Source organism: Misgurnus anguillicaudatus, chromosome 17 (assembly GCF_027580225.2).
Source record: "Misgurnus anguillicaudatus chromosome 17, ASM2758022v2, whole genome shotgun sequence".
Lineage (NCBI taxonomy): Eukaryota > Metazoa > Chordata > Actinopteri > Cypriniformes > Cobitidae > Misgurnus > Misgurnus anguillicaudatus.
Window position 1 is genome coordinate 37879840 of NC_073353.2, and position 27046 is coordinate 37906885.

The 27046-nt window shown below is 38.6% G+C and overlaps 2 protein-coding genes across 3 annotated transcripts in view; one reads left to right on the forward strand and one right to left on the reverse strand.

The window, feature by feature from the left end:
• Positions 1-623: 623 nt before the first annotated feature.
• On the reverse strand, positions 624-14187 carry ubxn4 (UBX domain protein 4). The gene is made up of 13 exons (XM_073854715.1): positions 14046-14187; positions 13117-13213; positions 13007-13035; positions 11807-11925; positions 11452-11578; positions 11107-11230; positions 10529-10583; positions 9791-9955; positions 9531-9662; positions 5775-5873; positions 5461-5592; positions 1931-2163; positions 624-1593 (listed from the first exon to the last, which is right to left on the reverse strand). Exons 1-13 carry the CDS (start codon positions 14131-14133, stop codon positions 1455-1457), a joined length of 1539 nt encoding a protein of 512 aa, XP_073710816.1. The 5' UTR covers positions 14134-14187; the 3' UTR covers positions 624-1454.
• A 9-nt stretch (positions 14188-14196) lies between these two features.
• Positions 14197-27046, forward strand: part of rab3gap1 (RAB3 GTPase activating protein subunit 1) — a 33230-nt gene continuing 20380 nt past the window's right edge. Inside the window, exons 1-10 of one of the 2 annotated variants that reach the window (XM_073854713.1) lie at positions 14197-14341; positions 14455-14510; positions 14868-14941; positions 15315-15449; positions 15527-15605; positions 19178-19297; positions 21558-21723; positions 22517-22616; positions 24319-24400; positions 24754-24822. In XM_073854713.1, coding sequence (XP_073710814.1) covers positions 14324-14341; positions 14455-14510; positions 14868-14941; positions 15315-15449; positions 15527-15605; positions 19178-19297; positions 21558-21723; positions 22517-22616; positions 24319-24400; positions 24754-24822 — 899 coding nt within the window. In that variant the 5' untranslated portion in view covers positions 14197-14323. The remainder of the gene's footprint in view (positions 14342-14454; positions 14511-14867; positions 14942-15314; positions 15450-15526; positions 15606-19177; positions 19298-21557; positions 21724-22516; positions 22617-24318; positions 24401-24753; positions 24823-27046) is intronic. The other variant, XM_073854714.1, reaches the window with a different exon arrangement.

Genomic DNA, 27046 nt, shown 5'->3' on the forward strand with positions numbered 1-27046 from the left:
TTCTTCCAAAATAATTTTTCCTACTATGGAAGTCAATAAACACTACCTGCTGTGTGTTTAGCATAATTTCTCAAAATAGGGTTAGGGTTCTTTTGTGTTCAGCAGAAAAAATAAATTCATACGTTTAGAACAACATAAGGATGAGTAAATGAATTTTCATTTTAAGGTTAACTATCGCTTTAATGTAAACATCATGGATCATTTGCTACACAGGGTTAATGTATGAATATAACGGTGTGATTGTTGATACTGATAATAAACTTGTGCTTTGTAATGACGCCATATCTCCTTTATATTTCGATGATCTGTACTACTACTGAAAAGCTGCTTTGCTATAATGCAAAATTGTGAAAACTACAAAAAAATGAATTTAATTCAATTCAATTCAATTAAACAAAACATTAAAATGATACAAATGTAGTGCTGTAGGTTAGTAGCCTTATTTTTCTGAGGTTTAATTACACAGATTTTACAATAAATAACTGCATTTTATAAAATGTTATAATAATCTCACGCCCCCAGTTTGAGAACCACTCGGTTAAAAGATCCTTACAGCCACCAATCACAACATAATCTGATCAACAAAAACACATGAATCTTTGAAATATACACAGAAGAATATGTAGCACATTTAAAATGTTTTAATGTTTTCAATCATAGAAACCTTGATATAATCTGTGCCAGGTACATGTTGGTTTGAATTTTTATTTAATAATAAACACTTATTATTTAAACAAAAAATCTGAAACGAACGTGTCAAACATCCGAAAACAAAAATCATGTGACAGAAATACAGCAGAATCTTAATATAAGCCTACAAAAAATGCATGTGGTACTAATAAAGCACAACACATAATGGCTGCTAAATGGATTGTTTCATCAAATATTTATTACATTATATTTTGCAGTTACATAATAATATGAAAATATGAAGACAAGTTCTTGCCTTTTAACCTAACCCAGCACAAATTCAATGAGAAAACAATTATGTTATTTAGGGTTTCCTTGAAAACATCTTTAATCCTATCATTAAATGTTTGCGCTGTGGTTAACTGTTAGACATACTATTGCCTTGCCGAGGAGGTCTATGATCCCGCGGGGTCAAAACCACGTTTCAAAAACCTGCAGCGTTTCAAAACTTCACAGCGTTAGTTAATAAATAAACTGTAAAGGTCTGCGCAGGAACAGACACATTACCTGCTTTCAAGCCAGGTAGAATCAGCTTTCAATAAACTAGTGTGCACGCACAACGAAGATAAGACACAGACCTGATATTAATAACCCATGCGGGGCAATGAGGGATACCTGGTGAAAAGGAGGGGCAAAAATAGAAATTGCAGCCCTAAAATAGCCACCATTAACCCACCCCATAAAGACTGATACACACTCAAAATAAAAGAAAATAAATCAGGCTTCTTCAGAGAGACACACACACACGGGGGTTAGTTAGTGCGTTACATCTGTTGTGTAGAGTTGCCGTTCCAGGTGTTGTTGTCGTCTTCATCATCTTCCTGCGTCCGGAGCCGATAAATCTTACCATCTTTCTTAAAGTCCTCAGATTTTTTCTCAAGAACTCTTTTACGAACTGCATCTCTGAAATGACACGTGAGACGGAAACATTTATGTGGCACGACCCTAAAAACCTTATCAGGGTTTTTTCTACTTGCTGTTTGTTTGGATGAATAATAAAGATTCATTAATCATAAAAGATTTTTGCATACTATTTATCAGAAAAGTGGCTTACTTACAATTCTAGTATATTTATTTAAGTTACTGCAAACTTTACGAGTCAAGATCCTAAAATGGATAACATCAACCTGACTTCCCGACATGCAGGCATTTTAGTAATTCGATATATTAATCTATGTTGTTGATGGTGCAGTCAGAGATTTTTATAGCATCAGATAAGACAGATAAGACGAAGACTTACCGCTTTGGTTCTGAAGAGGAGGAAGAGGAGGAGGAAGAGGAGCCTGTGCTGAAGGTGTTAGCCGCATGCTGGTTTTGAGGTCGAGCAGGCACAGAAGGAGGAGGACTCCGGAACAAGAAGCCGCTTATGAATCTCCAGACGGCCAGCAGGGGGAAGAGCAAAGAGCCCAGCATCGCCCAGACGCCTCCACCCGCAGACGAGTGGACCATAGTGTTAGACGGTCGACTGGACTGCTGTAGTGAAGAGAGATGACAAATGAAAGTTTCATCTCATGAAGCCCATAATCTGATTCACAAAGAATAATGCAGGAAGTAACTGCAATCATAACAACCCGTTCTTAATAAAGGCCCTTTCTTGTCTAAAGCCTAAATGTAAAAATGACACAACACTAAAAAATCATTTTAAATTCAAATCATTGCTTGCTAATATATAATGTGTTTATCATGTATATCAGCATTATTGTGATCATTCATAAACTCGTATTAATGGAGCAGCGCACATCAGGGGATTTAGGGTTCAACTCGAGAACAGAAACAAAGACACACAGTCACAGTGTTGTGAAAGTATATCTCTGCTTTAAACTGTACTGTAATGCTTGTAATGTGATAAACCCAGAATTAGAGGTCTTCACGGGTCCACTAAGACCTGGTTCACACTATCAGTCCAAATCCGATTATGGTGCATATCCATTTGACTGTTCAGATCCGATTTGTGCGTCCTGTAGCGTTCTGTCGTGTTCCGGATTATCTGCACTGTTTGTATGCCAATCAATGACGTGGCGCTGGGACAACAATCTGCCTCAACTTTCCCAAACACCCCTTATCATTTAGTCAGAAATGGACTGCTCCAAACGGATTGCATGTGCTTTTTGGCTGCTCACACGTTCTAAATGTGATTGGATTCCAATCGGATATGCACCAAAATCGGATTTGGACTGACAGTGTGAACTAGGGATGGGCATTCGATTAAGTTTTCTTTGTCGATCGTCAGGAGAATTAATGATCGACTATCGATTAATCATTAATATTTTTATAATAAAATTTGTTATTTAACTTTTATACTTAAAAAAGGCAATGAATATAAATATACAGCGTGTTTTTCCTCGATGAGACCTTTATTACAAGATCAACTTGTGGCAGACAGTTAAACTATGTTTCAAACATATATGTGCGTGCATGTGTGGTGCTCTAAAGCAGCGGAACCTGCAGCTGCGAGCCAGCGTTCTTAAACAGAGACCTCATTATTAGTTCCAAAAAAAATTTAAAAACAGATTCATGTTTAACATTAAATTAAACAAAAAACATAACACTTAGATCTGAAAGGTTTTGTCAAAATGTAACTCAAAATTATTCAAGCCAGAAGAAAGTGCAAGATATTAGCCTTCCTAACATTAGGCTATAACAAATTAGGCTACTTAAAGCCTCGTGAAAAATAACTAACTTTAGTAACTCGCATATAACTTCTGCACCAGTCTACTGATTTTTGTTTTTGAGAAATAAAAGGATGTTTTGGGGTCAGATGCGACCGCAACCCATGGTGACCGCCAGTCCAGCCGCCGCCGAAAACAGCCGCTCCAAGGAGACTGACCGGGATGCACAGGTACCTCAGCGCTAACTTGGCTTATTCCGCATACAGAGTATGTGTGAAACAGCGTGTGTTTTCTGAGCCCCATTTACCATTGTATAATTATACTAACATAGTCTTTTAGTTGTTATTTGTTGTAAAACAACAGTAGACACAAATTTACTATGGTCTCCAACTCCACAATATACCATAACCATGGTATTTGTAGTAAAATTGCGGAAATACAAATCGTTTTTAATCTGCAAAAAAAAAAATTTTTTACAATGATAAAATCATGGCAATTTTCCTAAGGTAGTAATTACAAAATTATATATGTTTGAAAGACGGAGATGCGCACCTGTCAATCTATTACATAACAGAGCGAGGCCAGAGACAAACGTGCTCATAAACGGGAGTAATATGAATAATGTGTGCATCTTTGAATAACTGTAAGTATACATTTCTTTTAAATATTTGTTTGTCATATAAACTTTTAAGACATGGCCTAATAATGCTTTTTTTCACTTTTATTGCTCATTTAGACTTATTGTGCGGCTAACAGCGTTTTTGACGCATTTACCTCAGAGATTATTTTAGCAATATTGCTTTTTTCCGGTAATAATAATACAATTTATATTTCAATCCTGTTTCATTGTCTGTTTATTCATTTCATTATGCTGTAATGTTAATGTGATGATATTTATTTGCCATATGAAACGTGCCGTTATATGAATACTTTTGTATACTATTCAAATTATATGCGGAATAATGTGTGCCTCTTTGAATAACTGTAGGAATACAGTTGCTTATTTTTGTCATAAAGTTTTGAGAAATAATATTATTGTGAGGATTTATTTCCATATGAGACGCTTTTTGTCGTTGAATACTCTCGTTTATTATTTGGAAATCATATACATACATAGTAGGAAATATATAATGTGGAAGGGTAGACTTGCAAAGTTACTCTGCTTATTGTGGAGATAAATAAAGCATTGCAAAACTGCTGATTTGGTCCATTCAGATCCTGACCACCAGGCTAGAGATTTTAAACATCCTTAATCCACACTTACTAGTCTGTCAAATAATATCTAAAATATATTGTTTTGCAAAAAAAATGATGCTTTGTTCTATTGTTCATGCGGAAAAGTGTTCACAGAAAGTGTCAATCACATGAACGTTTTATATGCAGAATAAGCGGTCAGGAGCAACGGGTGCTTGACGGATTCGCCGCACACATACGCAAACGCACTGCATACGGAGTATTTGTGAAACAGGAGTTAGATAAAAAAAAATGCATTAGATTAATTGATAACAAATTACGAAATCGACGAAATTCTTAATCAATTATCGATCGTCGATTAATTATGCCCATCCCTAGTGTGAACAAGGTCCTAGATCCGAAAACCCGAGGTCTGACCCGAGAGGGTTCGGGTCTAAAAGTTTCACGTGTGCCTGGGACACGGGTCGGGTATAATATTAATGGCATCAGGTCTCAGGGCAATATAAACTGAATGCACCCGGGAAAACCCAGACTCTCTCACGCGTGTGTGCATAGATTTCCTTAACTAACGCCTCCTTTGTTTGCCAAGAGTGCTTGTGACATCGTATGGCTGGCGGATTATGAAAATAAATGGAGCAGCGGGCCAAATTGGTCGCAATGCCACCGGGGTTTCTTTCTGTCTGACTGGTTTGTGCGGGGCTGCAGACTGTACACACGTCAGTGCCATTTACATTCGGGTCCAATCGGGTAAAAAATTTGCCACTGGTTCGGGTCAGCCTCGGAAATAATTTTGTCGGGTTTGTCTCGGGTGGGGTCTTAAAAAATACACGATTTATGCATGCCGGGTAAAAAGTGATTTGGGTCATTTTGGGTGGGGTACATTTCTTTGGACCCAAGAAGACCTCTACCCTGAATCCTGTCAGTAACAGTAAAGTGATGTGCTGGCGTTAGTGTTCATAGCTCTCACAGGAAGCAGAACGATGGAGGCGCTGGGTGCGAGCTCCAACTCCAGTAAAGTTCTGTCCAGATCTTCAGCTGTGAACTCTCTTCTTGGGAACATGGTGGCCAGCGAGAAGTTACCATACCTGTTTCCAACCTCCTGTAAGAAGACAGCAATGGCAATAGAGTTACGTGATACTCATAAAACAAGCGCTGCACATTTAAACTATTCTGACAGTCACGGAGAGCTGGAAAAGCACAAGGTTAAATACAGAAAATAACATTTATCCTTTTAACAAGTCGATTCATAGTCAAACGCAGGTCGTCACCATGGAAACTGACCTGCACAGCGAAGCGTCTGGCTTCATGTAGGCGAGTCTCTGATGGAAACTGGTTAGTGAAGGATGAGCCGTCGGGCAGACGAAACTGTATCCTGGTGACCGCACTATAAGAGAAGCAGATTTACATAGTGAGCACACATCACATCATACAGTCATATACAAAAGTTTAGGCATCCCTGACAATTTCCATGAGTTTCATTTATAAATATTTGGGTTTTTGGATCAGCAATTTCATTTTGATCTATCTAATAACTGAAGGACATAGTAATATTTCAGAAGTGAAATATATTGGATTAACAGAAAATGTGCAATATGCATCAAAACGAAATTAGACATGTGCATAAACTTGGGCACCCTTTTCATTTTGTTGATTTGAATACCTGTAACTAATTAGCACTGATTCATTGAAACACACAATTGGTTTGGTGAGCTCATGAAGCCTTGAACTTCATAGAGAGATGCCTCCAATCATAAGAAAAGGTATTTTAGGTGGCCAATTGAAAGTTAGGGTCCTCTTTGACTCTCCTCTGAAGAGTGGCAACATGGAGGCCTCAAAACAACTCTCAAATGACCTGAAAACAAAGATTCTTCAACATAATGGTTGCCCACCTGCATTTTTGTGATTTTAACAAAATTTTCACAAAATTCCTTGCAGGAAAAATTATCTTCTATAAATATATAAACATACAAATTATATAAAATTAAAGAACACACCCTCTGCTTTCAAACAAACAATAAACAAACAAACAAAATGGGGAAAAAACGTTTCATTATATATTTACTTTTTCAACTTAATTTAACCACTGAAATATGGATAGTTCTCTTGAAAAATACAACATTTTAAGCAAAAAGCTTAAAAAATTGCGTTTTTGTAAAGGAATTTATGTTAGAGATCAGACTTAGAATGACTATCAAACATAAAGGCAGTTAAAATAAATCATTAAATCTTTTTAACTTCTGTTTTTGATAAATTCAGTTTGGCGCCATCCAGTGGATAAAAGAATTATTACACTTTCACTTTGAAATTCGTCCAGAAAGGCATATTTATTAGTTAAATATGAACTCATAAATGACGAGATAACTCGTCAATGGCGGTGAATGAGTTAAGGCCAGAAGTGGCAGGCCACGTAAAATATTGGAGTGGCAAAGGCGAAGGATGGTGAGAACGGTCAAAAACAGCCCACAAACCCCCTCCAAAGACCTACAACATCAACTTACTGCAGATGCTGTCACTGTGCACCTTTTCTGCACACATGCTACAGTAGTTTGATGTATGCAAACGCACATTTGGACAAGCCAGCTTCATTTTGGAATAAGGCGCAGTGGCCTTGGTCATAACAAGGGGCTTTATGCATGGCGGCAAAAGAAACCCACATCAAAATTTGGTGGAAGTTTCATCATGCTGTGTGGCCAGTGCCGGTACTGGGAATCTGATTAAAGTTGAGGGTCGCATGGATATCAGCAGATTCTTGAGAAAAATGTTGAGAAATTAGTCACAAAGTTGGGCCTGGATATTTTAACAAGACAACGACCCAAAAAACTGCTCAAAATCTACTCAGGGATTTATGCAGAGGTTAATTCTGATATGTTCTGGAATGGTCATCCCAGTCCCCAGACCTGAATATCACTGAACATCTGTGGGGTTATTTGAAGCGGGCTGTCCATGCTCAGCAACATCAAACCTTACTGAACTGGAGATGTTTTGTAAGGACGGATGGTCCAAAATACATTCATCCAGAATCCAGACACTCATTACAGGCTATGGGACAGGCTTATTTCTGCTAAAGAAAGGCTCGACTAAATATTGATGTGATTTTTCTGTTGGGTGCCCAAATTTATGCACCTGTCTAAATTTGTTTTGATAATAAACCTAATTTCATTACTGAAATATGACTGTGTCCTTTAGTTATTTGAAAATGAAATTGCTGATCCAAACACGCCAATATTTATGAATGCAAATAATGGAAATTGTCACGGGTGCCCAAACTTTTGCATACGACTGTATGAAGAGTCAAATGTTAAACCTGTAAGTGTGTTTGGCTGGATTTCTTTGTTAATGAGCAGTTTTTATCAGACTCTTAATGGATTCTGCTTAATAAAAACTGTATTTATGAATGGCCTGAGGGCGAGATTAAAGGCAGGGTCCATGATCTCAGAAAGCCAATGTTGACATGTGAAATCACCTAAACAAACACGGCCCTACTCCATTAGATTCTGCACCTTCATTTAATAGACCCGCCCCACACGTACGCAACCCAGGCACTGATGTCGGTTAGTAGACACGCCCCTTACTGCTGATTGACTACAAGTGTTTGGTAGTCGGCCCGACTCCCTTTTCCAAAGTGTTTTTTTTAAAAACACGCACCTCGCCTTTAGGAGGATTTGAAGGATTTAGATTTAGCAGATGCATTAATCCAAAGCGACTTACAGTGCATTACAAGCTATACATTTTATCAGTATGTGTGTTCCCTGGGTGTGAACCTGTTGTGCTACTAACACAACGCTGTACCACTGAGCTATACAGGAGCAAACGTATTTGATGGACTAATAGTACGTGTCCAAAGCACTCGGCTAATATTAAGATCTCATTTTTGATGTAGGTGTCATTTAGCAACTTCTGTTCATATATAAATAATTTCATCATTTATTTCAAAACTCAAAACTAATGGGATAATATCTGGACCTACACTTTAAGAAAGGATGTGTTCATTTTTTACACACGGTTTTGTGTTATGTTACTTAACAAATTATTTGTTGATTTTGTGTTTAAATAAATAAATAAAAGGGACAACAGAAGCTTGGAGAGTATACCAACAGGAAACAAAACATTCAAATTTTACCAAAACAATTATCAGTTTACACGCTGAAATTACACACCAACAGTAGATTTTAAAAATATGCGTCAAACAATGTACATTCATAGATTTACATCTAGATCAGGGGTGCCCAAATGTTTTGTTTCCTGTTGGTACACTCTTGGAGCTTTTGTTTTCCCTTGTGTTGTTCTGTTATGTTAACATTAAAGTTGCCCTGATTCTCCTAATTTATAATATTTAAAAAAATAAACAAGCAAACATTACTCTGTTTATGCATAGCTAATGCAGTTTAATTTTCAAATGTTAATTATTTTCCCAATCATTTTTAAATTTCCTTTTGTCTGTGTGCCACTGCCTCGACCTCTCCATTGTTGGCCCTGTAGTGGCGGCCTTCACTGAGTTTCGTGGTGCATGCTGTGGACCTACAGGTGCGCGTGTATTTGGAAAACAATTATTCAATTTAATTCCTAGCATTTAATATCAATTTCCATTTTTGTAATGTACAAATAAAATAAAAAAAAATACATTTTTGAAAATGTTTAATTAGAAATATGCACATCTGCATCAATGATGTTCATCCTTTTCTTTATCTCACGTGGCATGACGAGTCAAATAAAAGGTCATAAAAGGCCCGCAGGCCCAAGTTTTTGCACCTCTGATCTAGACGAAGACTCCAGCCCAATGAAAGCTGAAGATTGATTTTACACAGTGTGGGTCGCTTCAGGTTGAGATCACATGATGATCAGCTATACAATACTCAGTTTATTGTTGTAAACCTTCACTCATGAATTGAGTAAATTTGATGGGAATAATGTCCAAACAGCTTTTATGTGACGCTGTCTTCATACTAACACACCACAAGAACACACATTACTGCCTGAAAACAGAAATTTATCCAGATATTCAATTTCAAGAATTCATTATCAGCAGGGATCTGTGGACGCACTTCGCTCTCTATGTGTGGATTCTCTCTTCACTTCATCTTCAGCCGCTCTGGCCTGCAGAGCCGTTAATCTGGATGCTTCAGCTTCCTGTTGGTTCTGTGCATAACGGGCAGCTCGGTCAGCACGGTCCTGTGAACCAAAAGCACAAACATCAGCCACGGTCGGTGTGTTTTGCTACTACATCAGTCGCCTCCGTAACACCACCACCAACAACAGTTCCTGCAGCATGCATCAAAGGTCACGTATGGGAAAGTCACCAGAGCGATCTGCTGTTTAACTCGCTCTCTGGCCGCTTTCTCTTCAGCCTTCTCACGGTTTCTCTCCTCCAGCAGACGTCTGGTTTTCTCCTCTTCCTGTTTCCTCTTGTAGTCCAGCATCTCTTTGCCCACTTTACGTCTCTCCACCTCCTTCTGTAACTCGATCTGCATATGTGACAGGATTTAAAACTCACTCACATAACTCAACTAGATATTTGGCAACTTAAGAGTCACTACAGCTACAAAAACACATCATAAAGTAAGAAACACTGTCAGAGAACTGGAAAAATGCAGCGAACTTTCGCTAGGTTGCGACTCAATCAGTTCCCTTGCTCAGTAGTTAGGGCATTGATCACAGAGTTAGCCATCGCAAGACGTTCCCTAACTGTCACAGCTTGAAAATGTTATGTTTAGTAAGATTAGATCATTTCCAAAGGGCATTACTTCTGATATTATGCTCTTGAAACAAAAATAAGAGATATGGTTTTTGCCTGTTGCTGAGAAATATCAGTGGTGACCTTACACGTGATTTTATAGTCACATCACCAGAAAAAAACAAGTCATCCCATAAGTGACCGAATGTATAATGAGGCAATGTCTTTACCAGAGCCCACCACCTAGGGAGCAAAGGAACTGATTCACATTCATAGAAAATAACGTGTTCTGTTTTTAGATTCATCTCGTCCGGTGTGCCACCCCCTTAAGACCCACAATCACTGAACATTCACAATGACTTGCCTCTTCTTCTTCTTTTCTCTTCTGTTCACGTCTCTCCTCAAGTTTCTTTGTTAACCTACAGATGAGGATTTGTAAGACGGCGTTATCATTTAAACATCACACAAAGGCGTTTTAGTCCATTTACTAACTGCACACAAAGAGAGCAAAGGCTATTTCCAGTTCCAGTGTGACAAGTTGGATGCTTTGATGAAGCGCGGTGAGGAAATAATGAATTACTGGATCAGAGTTTTGTTTCAGGCATCACTAAGTAAAGCACTAACTGTACATTCATGCATTTGGTTACTGCTTTTATCCAAAGTCACTCACAATTAATTTATTAATGGCATACATTTTTAATCAGTTTGTGTGTCCCCTGGGAATGAAACCTCTGAGTTAGCGTTGCAGCATATTCAACTTTTCGTTTCGATGTTACGTCTGAGAAATAATCGGTACTTACTACTTTTGGGTGAGCAGATTCTGATCACAATCTGATTCTTTGTTTTTCTAGGCTACATAAGCCACAAAAGCCTTAAGAAAAATGCACTTTGGATAAAAATATGTCTTTCAAATGCATAAATATAAAATGTAGCTCCACCCACCGCTCCACCTTCACATCTAGAGGTTCAGTAGACTGTGGCACTTCCTCTGACGAGGGACTTTTCTCATCGGCTGCCGTCACCTGGCCGGACGTTTTCTCTTCCTTCACTGGCACAGACAGCGATTCTGCAAACAGAAACATCTGATCAGGCTCAATGAGACGCCTGTGAGCCACTGGAGCCTCAATGAAACCATGAATCGAAACACGCAAATGCTAGAAATTTGCATGTGTCACCTGTCTGTGAATTATATACCACAATCGTGTCTGAAAAATACCAAATCTGGCCTGTAATACATATAAACACATTGACATCTAGAGAAGTCAACACGTTAATTTTGACCGTCACCTTTAGATGTGGCAGAGCTGCAGTTAGATGAAACGTCATTCGTGCTGCGAGCGTCCGGCACATGAGAGACGGACTGATCTGGTCTCTCTGTGTCTGCTGTTGGGCCCTCGATCTGCTGCGTGTGCATCTGTACGGAAACAGATACGTTCATTCAGCTAAATGTAACTAATAAGTAACAGATCAATCATTTCCGAGGGTCAAGCGTTAAGGGTAATTTAAACCAATATATCTGGCTCAGAATCACTGAAGTCAGAACCCACATCAGTGGATCAAACCCTGCTGCCGTCATAACAATCAGCAAGTGAGTTTTGATCAAGAGCGTGAGGTGAAGAAAAGAGCTTAGCCGCTCTCTCACCTGTTTCACTTTGTTGATTCTCCGTGTGAGTTCCTCTGCTGTGATGGCGCCGGCGATGACCTCCAGCGGGACGCCGTTCTCTCCGATAAAAAAACAGGACGGGATACACACGACCGGATCTTACCAGGTCTAAGTTAAGACCTTTTTCATTATGATCAGTCACATCTAATACATTACATTCACTAACACGGTGCTGTCTATAGAGGAATAAATCACATTATTATTATTATTACACAGACAGTGCACAAAAAGATATTTTGAGCCATGTTTGTAACCAAACGGATTGTATTTTCTCCTACTATGGAAGTCAATTGTGCTTCTGTTTCCTGCTTCATTACACAAATATTTTCCTTTTTTGTTCAGCAGAACAATGAAATGTATACAGGTTTGTAACAACATAAGGGTGAGTAAATTATGACAGAATTTTATTTTTTATGAACTGTGCCTTTAAGGTCGCTGGGAAATGCTATCCCTTACATATGTCACTGTCAGTAATTAGGGTACAGCCATAGATATGTATAAAGGCTAGATGTCTCGCCGCGCTGCTGGCCAATTGAGTGGAACGTCCGCATTTGGCGGCCATCCCACGACAGGGCGCTCTCTCACTCGTAGCACTGAGCCCCAATGGCGCAGGCACTTCAAAACGACCACAACCCGCTCAATTTTCCACCAATTTTCCAAACGGTTAGTTTGTTTTAAATGTCAAAGATGTACCTATTACACTGCATAGCCTACTTATAATAAAAAAAATATTTCATGAAACATGTTAAATGTCCAGAATTATAGCCACTGAAATAACGTTTGTAAGAAACCAAACCGTTGGAAAATTGGTAGAAAATTGAGCAAGCCATGGTCATCCAAAAGCACCCGCACCATTAAACTCAATGCCACGAGCGAGCGAGCTGCCCGTGGCAAGATGGCCGCCAGGTGATGACGTTAGAGACTCCGCCGTAACACATCTAGCCTTTATACATATCTATGGGTACAGCTACGTATAGCAAACCCTCAGCTTCTTGACATGACATCAGAGACGCAGACCAACTGGAAACATTTCATACATTTTAAAGTCATCATCTGATTGGCTGAACTCTGCAGGACTTCTGGGAGTCTTTAAAGTTCTGCCTACTTTATTTCTTTAATTGTGTGAATAGGAGTCTGACTGCAATCTGATGTTTCGCCTCAAACGCACAGTAAGGATACAGATTTGAGAAAACTGCACACATGTTTCACTGTAAGATGAAAGAGAGAGAGATGAGCGACACGACATTACATGTGATCAGCAGTTAGTTATACACAAACACATGTCTGACCTCTGAGCATCCACTCGAATTGCAACGCAACTATTATGAGCTGCATCCGACACACCGTCCTCCTCCCAGCTGGACATCAGTTGAGTGGACTGATCATCATTCCCTGTAATGTCAAAACATTCAGAGATCAGTCCAATGATGGATAAACAGACACACATGCACGAAAACACAGTAGCACAGATGTAGATGGATTGGCATTTAACCAAACAAATGTACAAATATCTGCAATGCCAACAAAACATGTAGAAACAAACAGATAAGCAAAGTGCAAGTTCAGATGAATCAACAGGGGTCGGTGTGGGCCAATGTTTAGAAAGTCGTACTTGCAACCCTACGACGGAAGCAGGTTTTTGATTCTTAATGCCAACATGAACTGACTGAGATGTCCTTGATCAAATCATCATATTTCCTCCGCGAGTGACATCACATCACATCACATCACATCACACCACACCACAGCTCCCTCCGTGTGTTCACTACTCACTGGATGCATGAGTATTATTACCATACTTCACTTTCACTTAAAGCTGCTTTGCGACAGCTGCGAATAACAAAATACAGATTGTTTCTGAAATCACATGATCGTTTTAGATGAAATGATACGGTTGTGACTGGACAAATCCAAACGATGTTACCGAGCATAAAAGATGTCTTAATCAATCAAGCTGTTGTTAACACAAAATAATAGGACTATTAATTGTAAACCTCTTATTGACATTAGATCAGTATAATACCAGTCTCTGTCATCATCGACTATGACAAAAAAACACAACAGTAAACATTACAGGTCATTCTGAATCTGAGTGATAATGCTGACGATTAGCACGAATGCTAATGCTAGTGAGCCACCTGTGATCACAAACACATCATCTGAGCTGTTACGAGTGAGTTGGATAATGCAGATGATTAGCACGAATGCTAACGTGAGGCATTCCCTGTGATCACCACCACAAACACACATCTGAGCTGTTTGGCTGACGCGATGGCCGCCGGGATCGAACCCTCGAACCAGCGCATGATTTAATTTAACCTCTGCCGCTCGCGACGCTTCGCTCTCTGTGAGTGAGGACTGGGAGGAAAGTTCTGAAAGATTCGAGACCTCACAGCCGTCAGAACACGGAAGTAGATTAGCGCTAGGAACCCTGGGAAATGTATTTTCAGTCGACGTTTCAAGTGACGTAAACACAGAAATAAACACAGCGCAAAGATGGCGGCTGACAGTGATGTGAGTGTCTTCTTCAGTATCTTTACATGGCTTGATTGGGTTATATGAACGTGTGGTATTATTCTGTTGATATGATTTTTAAAGTCGAGTGAAATCTATCGCTTGTATTTCAGCCCGAGTGTGAAGTGTTTGAGATTACAGATTTCACTACAGCATCTGAGTGGGAAAGGTACACAAATATTTACACAAACACACATTCATCAACGTTTCTGACGGTTTTGTTAGGTAACACAAACTGGATATACGCAGCTTCAAGAAAAAGATCATGTAAAAACATTTTTTTATTCGCTGATGTGTTAGAAATGCTGACGTCGATTTGACAGCTGCTAACTTAACTACTGTGTTAGGAAGGAACTCTTTATCTGTCATTGTTTTCTTCAGATGTTTTTCTGTCAGATCAGATCCAGTTACTTTCAGTAAAATGACTCAAATGTTGGTTGTCTTTGTTTTGTGTTTGTATTTATTTACACTGGTCTTGTCTACTTGAATCTGATATCATCTAAATGTTGTTTTAACGTCTCTGTAGATTTATATCCAGAGTTGAAGAAGTGCTGAATGACTGGAAACTGATCGGTAGTCGTGTTGGAAAGCATCCTGAGAAGGGTGTTTTTCAAATCTATTAAAACCCATCATTAAACATCTACATTCCTTAGATAAAGTAACTTGCTATGGGATAGTTAAAGCATTTGTTTAACGGTTGTGGGAAGATGTCAATTCTTTTTAAGGAAAGTAGTTTGGAGTTAATAGAGACATAGGGATTGTCTTTGCATTTAGGGTTTTGTAAATAGCTTCTCTTGGTCCAGATGTTCTCAGTTTATCACCTCGTGTCTCACTACTTGAGCACTTCTCACATATATTACCAGTTAGTTCATAGGGAAACAAAGTGCGTCATTTTAATAGTTGCTAGTTAATCAACTAGATGAATTGAGGAAACAAATGTGTCAGAGAGTAGACTGACAGTTTTGACTTGAACAGGGTGAATATACCAGCGGCATCTGGGAGGAAACGTGTCAAGAGATCAACTTTGCTGATTTCAAGTTCTCCATCACACATCACTATCTAAAACAAGAGTCGGCAGAGAATGACTGCAGGATTGAACCAGAAGAAGGTGCGCTAGATCCTGACCTTTACCCCTCGTCAGTTGACCCTTGACCTGCTTGAGACTAATGTCCAATGTGCTTACAGACGCGAGTCCGCTGGGTATGCAGGATCTGATGTCCATGAACAATGACTTTCCTCCACGAGCACACTGTCTGGTCAGATGGTAAGGATGAGTCTTCAGTCAGATGATGTGATCGTGACATTTTGACACTGTGTTAACAATGACTTTTTAACCTTTGTTAGTTTAAGCTTATCTCTTCTAGTTTGTCACAGTGATGAGTAGGGCTGGGATAATTAATCGCAATTTATACTAATAATACCTGATATGATGTACAGCTCTTTCATGTATAGAGGGTATGCACGTGACATCACCTTCATTGAAAGTGACTTAGGTTACATCCACTGAGTGGCAAAGACAGAGGGGCAGAATTTGTGTACAATGTGAAATCAGCGAAAACACATCTAAATGGGAAAAAGCTGTTGTACGATAGACTGTACTAACAGTTTAACAAGAATTCGGAGCTATCGTTTTACAGACTGACAAGAAATACAGAAAGGAGACGTAAATAGATCGTTCATGCCAACGTCCACAGACCACAAGTGGGTTGAAAAGTTGCTAAGGTAACTATCAAGTGCAACTAAATTGAATTTTTGCTGATAATTGTCAGTTATACTGACATTTTCATGGCCGCCGCTAAAACAGCCAGCCATTTTGTTGAATGTTTTGCCACTCAACAGGGCAAAATCCGGCGTGGTCACGTAGAAAAGTGGCGTCAATGCATACACTCTATTATGGCTCATATTATGGTACTTTCTCTGCGGCGCATATTGAGTTTCTGCACGAGAGCGCCCTCTGGCTTTTGGATGTAGCAGCATTTCACCGTAATTCATTGAGAAGCATAGCAAGCAGAATTACACAATTTATCGTCCAATCCCTATGAGGAGGATTGCCAGAACACTCTGCTCCAGTATTTAATCCTTTCAGATGTTAAAAAGTCCTGCTGCTGATATTAACCATTAGCACGAGCTCTGTTACGTTCACTTTTTTGACTGGAGGCTCTTTGCAGTTTGAGCTTCATTCATTGTTTTAAAGACACATGACTGCCCATATTTAAGGAGGACATAATCAATTGACATGTTTTTATCTTCTGCAGCAGTCTCGTCCCATCTTGTACTCAAATTATTTATTAATACTGTAATACAAACACTTGAAGCTTTTTTTTTAAGTTTTTTAATTAAGCAACATGCATAACTAATTAGCACTTTCTTATGCTCAACTTCAATAAGACAGAGATACTTATTATTGAACAAAATCGCTCCAAACATAATATGTCAGATTACAAGTTGCCCATTGATGGCTGCACGGTGGTGCCATCTTCCACGGTTAAGAGTTTAGGCGTAATGTTCGACAGCAATCTATCTTTCGATAGTCATATCTCCAACGTCTGCCGCACAGCATTCTTCCATCTTAGAAATATCTCAAAAATACGCCATATGCTGTCTGCATCAGATGCAGAAAAGCTTTGTAACTCGTTACTCGGGGGATGTCACGCAAATCAGGTAAATAAGCTACAGCTGGTTCAAAACGCCGCCGCAAGAGTGCTTACTCGATCTAAAAAGTATGACCACATAAGTCCAATTCTGGCATCTTTCCACACAATTTAAAATACTACTTATCACCTACAAAGCCTTAAATGGCCTAGATCAGAATACAATCCACCACGTAAACTGCGATCACAAAATTCTGGTCACTTAATTATCCCTAGAATATCAAAAGTGTCTAAAGGTGGTAGATCCTTTTCCTACTTAGCCCCTAGCTCTTGAATGATTTACCAGATAATGTTCGAGTGTCAGACACAGTCGATCAATTTAAAGCTAAACTTAAGACATTCTTCTTTAACAAAGCATTCACATAAAATGTCCAGTAATTGTACTTATCCCGCAATAGTTATTTTGTCTAGAACAACTCATCTGGGTAATATACTTATGCCGCAATAGTTAGCCTGTCTGGAACCGAGCGGATTTTAAACCACAATACTGTGTGACACTTGCATTACATGCGAACGGCCCCTACGCTAATAGAACTCTGTTTTTGTCTCCCTGTCTTGTCTTCGACCCCGAGGACAATGAGACAAACAGACCCAGTTCCTGTTGCTGTGAAGGTCATCACACCACTGATCTACTGATGCCCAGCCGATGCTCGTCCAACGACCCCCAGCTAAACCAGTTTAATCCCCTTACCCGCTTCCTATCCCTACCGTGTTTATATATATAAATATATATTAATTTCTCCCAAGGGTTTTTGTCCTTCTAGGAGTTTTTCCCACAGGGTTTTCTCCTAGGGGGTTTTTGCGTCCCAGGGAGAGTCAGCCAACTTGGGCTTAACTTAAGCACTTTACTGTATACGTTACATTATTAAAACGCTAGCTTGTACGGTTTATCCTTAGGCGCAATATTCTACTTCTTATATTATCTATTGATTTTCTGTGTTCTCCCCTACATTTACTCATGTAAAGCTGCTTTGCAACAATTAACAATTGTGAAAAGTGCTATATAAATAAAATTGAATTGAATTGAATTGAATAACTACTATATGAGAAACTCTCTGTTTCTCCAAATGGCACAGAACACAAAACACTTTTTGTACCTGCATAAAGGGACTTAATAGCTTTGTTATATAAATTATGATCTAGTTTGAAGTTCCAGTAGTGTCTGACAACCGAATATGCTGGAGTTGGTTTTCTTGAAACCTCCCAAGCAGCTTATGGTGATTCAGGTGCCGTTTGATTGATCTTTTTAGGTTTTCAAACCTCACCTCTCAAGTAATTTCTGCATTTCTCCCAAACTCTTTCCCTCACAATTAAGCCAATATAGACATTAGACAAACATCCTTTTCCAGGCAGATTAGTAACATCTCCAGTTAATTTGAACTTGTTTATTATTTCCCTGATGGTGGAAAGTTATTTTCTTAAAGGCAGTTTCATGTTTGTAGTCACCCTGCTATATTAAAATAATGTAAATAAGCATGGGAATAAACTTCAAAGATATTTTGCTGATAAAGAAGTTGTGCCAAAAATTGAGTCCAACATGTATTGGAGAAAAATATTGATTTTATAATGGGACTTCTCCCCAGTTTGTTAGTTTACCCGGTTGAAAGGTATGATTTTTGTGATTGTTTTTTTTTCTGAATGTAGGATCTAAAGGATTATCAATGCAGATTTACTTCCATGGGCTTCTTTGGCCATATTTACCAATAATGTTGACCGTGACTGTATTGCTTAGTAATAGAGCATTGAAAGTGTGATATGTTTTGTAACGTATAGTAACCCATACTCAAAACGTGACCTCTGCATTTAACTCATTGTGAACACACACACACACACACACACACACACACACACACACACACACACACACACACACACACACACACACACACACACACACCTGGAGCAAGTGGGCAGCTATCACTGCAGCGCCCATGGTGCAACTGGGGTAAAGATGCATTGCTCAAGGGCACTACAGGCCATGAGACTCAAACTGGGGTTTAAGCCAAGAGATTCTAACCTGAATAAATGTTCTCGTTATTATTATTCATTATTCCATTCCATTTCTTAGTTTTTTTGCATTTGCAGGTGTTTTCTGTTCTGTTACTTCCTAATGTGTGTCTGTGTGTGTGTGTGTGTGTGTGTTTGTGTGTGTGTCTGTGTCTGTGTCTGTGTGTGTGTTTTGCAGGTATGGTTTGCGTGAGTTTGTGGTGATTTCTCCAGGGGCGAACTGTGAGGCCATTATTAGCGAGTCCAAATGTAACCTGCTGCTGAGCTCAGTGTCCATCGCTCTGGCCAACACAGGCTGGTGAGTGTCAATCAGCATCTGATCTGCAGTCAGTCATGAAGCTTTTGTTGGGTGTCCTCATTGTTCCTGTTTCATTGGGTTACTACAATAATATATAACATCACATGGTACAGTGTTTGTAATTCATTTTACATTCACATGCTTGTATTTTATTTCAGAGTTGCGAAAGACACATTTAGGTCTCAATTTTCATCATTTACATACATTTTTTATAGAAACGTTGATGGTGGAGGAAACCTGTGCCTTATTGGGCATTGTGGGAAGGGGAGTGATCTTGTCAGCCTCTCTTTAAACGGGTTTATTGTGTGGGTAGTTTATTGTGTAGTGTGATGTGTATCGCTACACGAGACAGAGTTACTGTGCTGTGATGGATGTGTAATGTATTCATTCACATAATGAATGCTGGGTATTGACAGATGCTTTGACTATCTGTGAGTAAAATGGTTTTGTATAAATATTTGTAGACTGATATGAAAGTGTTAAGATCTGATTTTATTGACTTATTTCCTTCATAAAGGACTTTCTTTTGAGAGCATCTATCAAGTTTATTGCTTCAGTAAATCACCAGTGGCACTGTGGCTGTGCTGACATTAGATGGCGCTTTCGAGCTGTTTTAGTGTCCATTACCTTTATCTCTGTAACACGAATGTTCATACAGCACGTTGTGTGCAGCAATTTAAATAATGTGACATTTCTTTACAAGAGGTAAATAATGAAAATAATAAATATAAATAATAAAGAGACGTATTTCTGCGCCTCAGAGTTTGGTTTCTGCAGTCATTAGCATGTCCATGTTCAGACCACCAGTGACTTTCTTGCTGTGTGTCGCTCATCTCTTGAAATAAGGTCGTTAACTCTTTCCCCACTAGCATTTATTAAAAAGTTGCCAGTGCCAGCATTTTTTTATGATTTTTACAAAAGTTTAATGCCTTCCAGAAAGCTTTCTTCTTAAAATATATAAACATTTAACAAATGAAAGAACAGACCTGCTTTCAGAAAAAAAAACTTTTCATTCCAACTTCATTTGTTCTTTTTATCATTTCTCAAATATGGGTAGGTTTCTTAAAAATGCCAAATTTAGAGTAAAAAAGGAGATAATTGCATTTTTGTGAAGGACTTTTGATCGAGATCAGATTCAGAACGATTTGTACTGTTTGGCCCTATAGGGATGCTTCCGGGTTTTATAAGTTGGGTAAGAGCTCCACCTGGTGGATAATAGAGGAAAAATGGATTGCTGGGAAAACTTGTCATGGCATAGAAGCGTTTTGTCTTAATTGACGAGTTAACTCGAAACTCTCAGAAAAGAGTTAGGATTGGTTTTCTTAGTCTGGTTATTATAAATAAATAACTACCACCTACTGCAGTAACTGACGAGAGACGGGCGACGTGAACTCCACTGCTTCGCTCTCATTGGTAGTTGCTCCTGAAAGACGCTCATCGTTCTCATAAAGTTAAGCATTTTTCGTCACTAGACACGCCCACTTCCTGTCATAAACAGTCACTGTCATCGGAAGACACCAAGATTCAATTGAAATGAATGAGATTATGTCGCTCTGCTAGACTGCTACTGCTAGTCGCTGGCGGTCTGAACACGGCCAAAGTCTTTTTAAGGAAGTTGTGTCGTTGCACAGCCATATTTGCAACGCCTCCAGGTTTGCTAAAGCAAGACTTGTCCCTCCTCCAGAGAATGTCATTCTTTAACGGTTGATTATTGGCTCTTTTTATTTAAATGAGGGACTTCAGCTGCCGTTCTGACCGTTCACATTCATATCAATACCTTTCATACTTTGGTTAATTTGCCTCGTCCGAACCCGAGTTCAATTGCTTCCCTGCTGGTCTCCGTTCACATCAAATAATTTATTATTTTGGTTATTATTAGTTGTTCGCATCCTCTTTATTCTTTATTTGAACCTTTGGTTTTGTTATCAAAGTAAATACAGAAATCTACTTACATCTGTCTGCTGCAAAAGTACTTCAAGGTGCATTGTGTAACTTTTCTAACAGAAGTGGAAAATAAGATATCAGTGGTGTGTAAATAAATGTGATTGTTTAATAAGTGTGATTGTGTCTGTTGCTGTGCTTCTGTATAGCTCAGTGGTAGAGCATTGCGTTAGCAGTCCAAAAGGTCATGGGTTTGACCCCAGGATACAAACATACTTATAAGAAAAAACAAACACCTTGTAATGCACTGTGTATGAATGATGTGTTTTCACTAATGTGAACAGTTCATTTATAAACGTGCCCCTCTTTGTGTTTGTAGTCAGGTGCCTCTGTTTGTACAGATTCAGCAGAAATGGAGAAGATTGTACTCCGGTGAATGCCAGGGACCCGGGGCGCGCACTGACTTTGAGATGGTACATCTTCGTAAAGTGCCAAGCCAGTACAACCACTTGTCTGGCCTTCTAGACATCTTCAAAAACAAAATTGTGAGTGTAGATTATGAGGTTTTGGCTGATGAGAGTGTTTGATTTTTATAAATGTTTCAGTGTAAAAATGTGAACTAGTCTTTTCTTTTTTCTATCTTTATCTTTACCTAAAAAGGACTAACATTTGTCTTTGTAAACTGTGTTAGACTTGATGAGATTAGTTCTAGTTATTGTATCGCTGTTCTTGCGTTGCTATCATTACTTTTATTATAACCTCATTTGGCCAAAAGCCTCTGCTAAATGACTAAATGTAAAGGTGAGGAAAGATAGATTGTGTATCTGCTTAATAGTTTTTCAATCTTGAATATGAAATAATTATCTTAGACATTTTTCTACATTTACTTTTTCATTTTTCCTCTATTTTAGCTATGTTTTAGGATGCCTGTTATGTAATTTAAAGAGATCATTTATGCATGAAAATGAAAAACCAAAATGATCTTGAGCCCCAATTCACTTCTATAGTAGGAGAAAGCATACAAATGGCAAAACAAATTTTATTTGTATAGCACATTTTATACACAGAGGTCATTCAAAGTGCTTTACATAGAAAATAGAAATGAGAAAATAATCTTAAGAGAAAAAATGAGTAAAAATAAGAGACACACAAGAAAAATAAAGATACATGAGAATTTAAAACATGAGATTCAATGTGTGCTTCACAAAGCATTTTCTAGTGTTTCACACTATTATTATTTTAAAGGGAATAATCTTAACATGATTACAATACTGAATGTTTAAAGATGATCCATATAAAGATGTGCTTGGGTTCTGTTTACTTCTGTTGATGTCACAGGGCTGTGCGCTGACGCCGATGCCGCCCATCAGCATCGCCATCCGCTTCACGTATGTCCTGCAGGACTGGCAGCAGTGCTCGTGGCCTCAGCAACCTCCAGGTGCGTTCGTCACAATCATCTTTTGTTTCAAGTTTGAATTTTTATTGGTCACATAAACAATCATAGACTGTACAACTTGACAAAGTGAAATGCTTGGTACGACTCTCTTCACATAATGCAATAGGCTTTATATTAGAAATTAGTAAAAGAGAAATAATAAACAGTGGTAGCAGCAGCAGTCATAACCCTAATATGTATACATTGTGGTAAATGTGCGTTGTTGTATGTGTGCAGTAACATTTATGAAATTCATGACCCAGAACTAAGTGTTTATATGTTATGGTGTTGTTGTATATTATGTTATGTTTTTGTAGTTCCTCTCACAAGAAGTCGTAAATTGGTGAGGCTTTGTTGAAAGATTGGTCGACAGACTCCTATTTTCTCTTATTATTAACTTGTGGATCCACTGAGATGTGGCCAAACAGAAGAAATCAGTCTATGCCTTATTCAGAAGCATTTTAGACATACTGCAGATGTTCAGTTAAAGTCCCTGATATTAAATGTTTTCACAGAAAAATTTGTTATTTACTACCCCACCAAGTCTGAATGATGGCCAAAACAGCAAGTAAATAAGTAAGGAGTAATTGACGATGGGCCGTGGAATTATTAGAAAAATAATGCATACCCGAGTTGGTTACGTTACACCTCGCGTGTGCATTTTTTTTCAATAATTCAACGGCCCGGAGTCAATTATTACGCTTATACTACGGTAACCACATCTCAAGACATCCATCACATGATATATTTAAAGGGATTCGTCTGGTTTTTGTACTTAAATCGCTATTGTGTGTAGGACTATTTCTTCCGCGTCTCATCCAACTGCTCTTTTGCTTGCTCCAAAACGTCATTCAAAGCCGGCAATGGAGGCTTGAGTCGTTGATAGCATTCTAATGGAGTTTCCCAGAACATAATTGCACATCTCAGAATGTTCATCAGCCAATCAGATTCAAGCATTCAACGGACCCGTAGTATAAAATAAGTTCTCAAAATCTTGTAATAAAAGGCAGCATTCTTTGCTCTCAATTTGGTTGGGGGCGTGTCGGCACTAAAACCACACTCACTCGCGGCCCAGCTGTCATCTCTCTCAACTTTCAAATACAAACTACAACCTGATTGGATGCTTGTTATTGTGTTGAAGGGCGGGGCCATGTGCGGTGACTCCAGTGCATCATCAAGTCAACGTTTTAGCCCCTCCCAAATAATCCTGAACACAAAAATCAGCGAACATTTATAAGTGTTTTTAGAAACTATTTTCAAGCTTGACTTTACAGGGACTTTAATCAACTCTTTATAACTTTTAGTTCCTTGTAATTGTGTCGGTTATCAGGTGTCACTATCACCCTTAGTTTTTCAGTGCATTTGATGATGTCACACTCTGTGGTCTGTGCGTGTGTGTGTGAATATTTTTATTTGACTATTTGAAAAGCTTTGATTGTTACCATGGAGTGAGTGAGCAATGTGACTGCCATACACATCTCCATCAGTATTACATTTACTCAGTGGATTTATGGGCTTTGAGTGTTTACCTCGGTGTGAAGCTGTGCAGACGATGTTTGCCCAGGCAGATGATAATATTCAATGTATATCCCCAGTTGATTAATTTCAGCGCAATATATTACTTTGATCTTGTATTTGGCACTCGTAATCTGAAATGAAATTCAAAGTTAATATAAAATAAGATGGTGTTTTTATTTTATCATAGACTTTGACGCTCTTCTCGCCGGGGAGGTGGGCGGAGTGGAGTTCGGCAAACTTCCTTTTGGTGCATGTGAAGATCCAATCAGGTGTGTTGATGTCTGCAGGTCGCTGTGCTGCTTATTGTTAACATTAACGTTAGCTGTGATTTTTAACAGCTGCTTGGCCAAAGATATTTAAGATACGTTACAGGGAAATGCAGAAATGTTTCAGATTACTGTTATATTGGCTGGACATTCCTTGTTTTCCAGTTTAACACATTTGGCTGAAATAGTATTCCTATAATTGTGATGAACTGTACCTGTAAAATAATGTAAATAATAGATGGTCATGTAGGATTTATATTTTTCCTTTTACAGTAATGAGAAACTAAACTACTTAAACTACTGACTCACCACTCTTTTACTACGAGGATGATTAGTTTCTCTTTATCCTTTTTCAGTGAGCTGCATCTTTCAACAACATGGCCCAACCTGACTGAGGGAATTGTTGTGGATAATGACGTTTATTCGTAAGTATTTTCGCTCACAGAAGATGTTGATCAATCTAGTCATGTAAAACTGTATGAAGGCGTTAAAAGCCTGTGATAGACAGGATATTTATTTCATCTGCTTTGGAACTTATTAAAATAGATCAAATGAAAGTTTTCGCAAATTAACTTTTAGCAGCGTTGTATTTTTGATAAAGTCTAACCCTACAGCAAGTAAGTTGATGTTTCGTTTTAAGACTGAGCAATTCATGAATATGCATAAAGCACAAAAACAGCTCCAGGTGATGTCAGCGTCAGATTCATGTTTTGTCACCTCGTGAGAAACTTGTTACCCATAATAATTTTGTTCACACAGCAGCACCATCGACAGCGTAAGGAGGGAAATGAGAGGTGGGGGCCGTTAAAGCAGGTCTCTCTGAATGGCATCAATGCAAAAATGTATTCACGCCGAATGATTTTACGCCTTTCAGTTTTGTGATGAAATTCTTCTGACGTGTTTTTATCTCAAGTCTCAGAGTTTGCGTTCAGCGTTTGGCCATATGGTGGTAAGCTTTTTTAAAATGAATTTGAAGTAGATGAAGAAACATTCACACTTGTAGATAAGAAGAGGTCACACAGTGATGTGTACTCAAGTCAACACTGGTGCAGTTCACATAATGATATATATAAAACATATAGAGTTTAATCATTTATTTATTTGTTCATTTTTTACTCATGTATGACAAGCCACTGGATTGGTGGACAAAAAACAGAAGCTTATTTACATGATGCCATTAATGTGGGTTATGCGGAAATGTTAATGTGAAATTATGATGATTATAATAACTATAGCATAATAATAATTTAAAACTATAATAGGCAAACATGCCAAATATCGTCATGAAGGCTCGCTATTGGCCATATGCACAACCCTACTAAGAGTGTTTAAAGGTGACATAGAATGATTGAACGGAGTATTTATCCTTGTTCTGTGATGTGACATGTAGAAAAAAAAAATTGTTTGGGTCTGTAATGGCTTAAGGGGATCGCGCACCGGCCGCGCAGCTCAGAGCAGCGCCGCGTCGCGCCTAGGAGATCTCGGAGCTATCGTAAACCGGAAGTGCACATTAAATAGCGTGAGCTTCGTCAGATAGGGTCTACTTCAAAATGCAAAATATACGTTAGCAGCCAATGTTAATAGTTAATGATGTGGGACACTTATGATGTTATTTAATGTTAAACTATGTGAGTGGCGCTGTGTGGCGCGACAGGGATTAGAACAACTTCCTGAGTCACAGCTGGACGGCGCGGACAGGCGCCTCCTGGCGGCGCCGGTGTGCGTACACTCATAGAAAACAATGTGTTACATTTTTTTAGAACTGCGCGGCGCTGCGCGGCGCTGAGCTGCGCGACCGGTGTGCGATCCCCTTTAGAAGCTTCCTAAAAACCTCTCTCAGATAGCTCTATTAGGGTGAGGGATTTTAAACAAGTGGTTTTGCACCTATTTGGCTCCCCCTACTGGCTTAACTTGCAATCTCATTACTGATTGGCTGACTTTGCTGCCATTTAAAAAATGCAGCCAATTATTTTAAAGTGGAGGGGTAGTTAGATGCCTATGATGTCATAAGCATCAGTTTTTCAGATTGGGCTGTTTTCTGGCTGACATTTATAAAAGAGGAATTTCTATGAGACTGAGATGTTTAGCATGTCTAGCACTTTTTGTATGTTTGTGAATGTGGGAAGACTACATTATTCAACAAAGACAAGGTAAAAATGGTTTTTCATTCTCTGTCCCCTTTAAAAAGAAAATGGTCCACTTGAACCCTTCCCTAAAAATAAAGTCTCTCTGAAAGTGAAATAAACTGTTCATGGAAAAATATCTCACACTTGAGAAAATACACTGACATATTTAGTTTTGTTTTATTGATAACATTGACAGAGATTGAAGCACTCAAAGTAACCTTCACATGAACTTTAATGTTTGGGAGTCAGTTTTGCTACTGATTTTATAAAAGCTTTTAAGATAACTTACTTAAGAAAAGTATAAATGTTTTTGAGTCCAAGTCCAGTTTAAACACAGTGACCCCTTATTAATATGATTCAAGTTGAAATGTGTTTTATTACTATGAAACCGGTCTGAAATATCTAGATGTGAAAGTCTATAATAAGTGTATGCTTAATAATAACTGTTATATAATTATCAGCAGGACATGTTTCTCTCCTGTAAGAGGTCCACCAAAACGTTTAAGAACCCCTGTGCTAAACG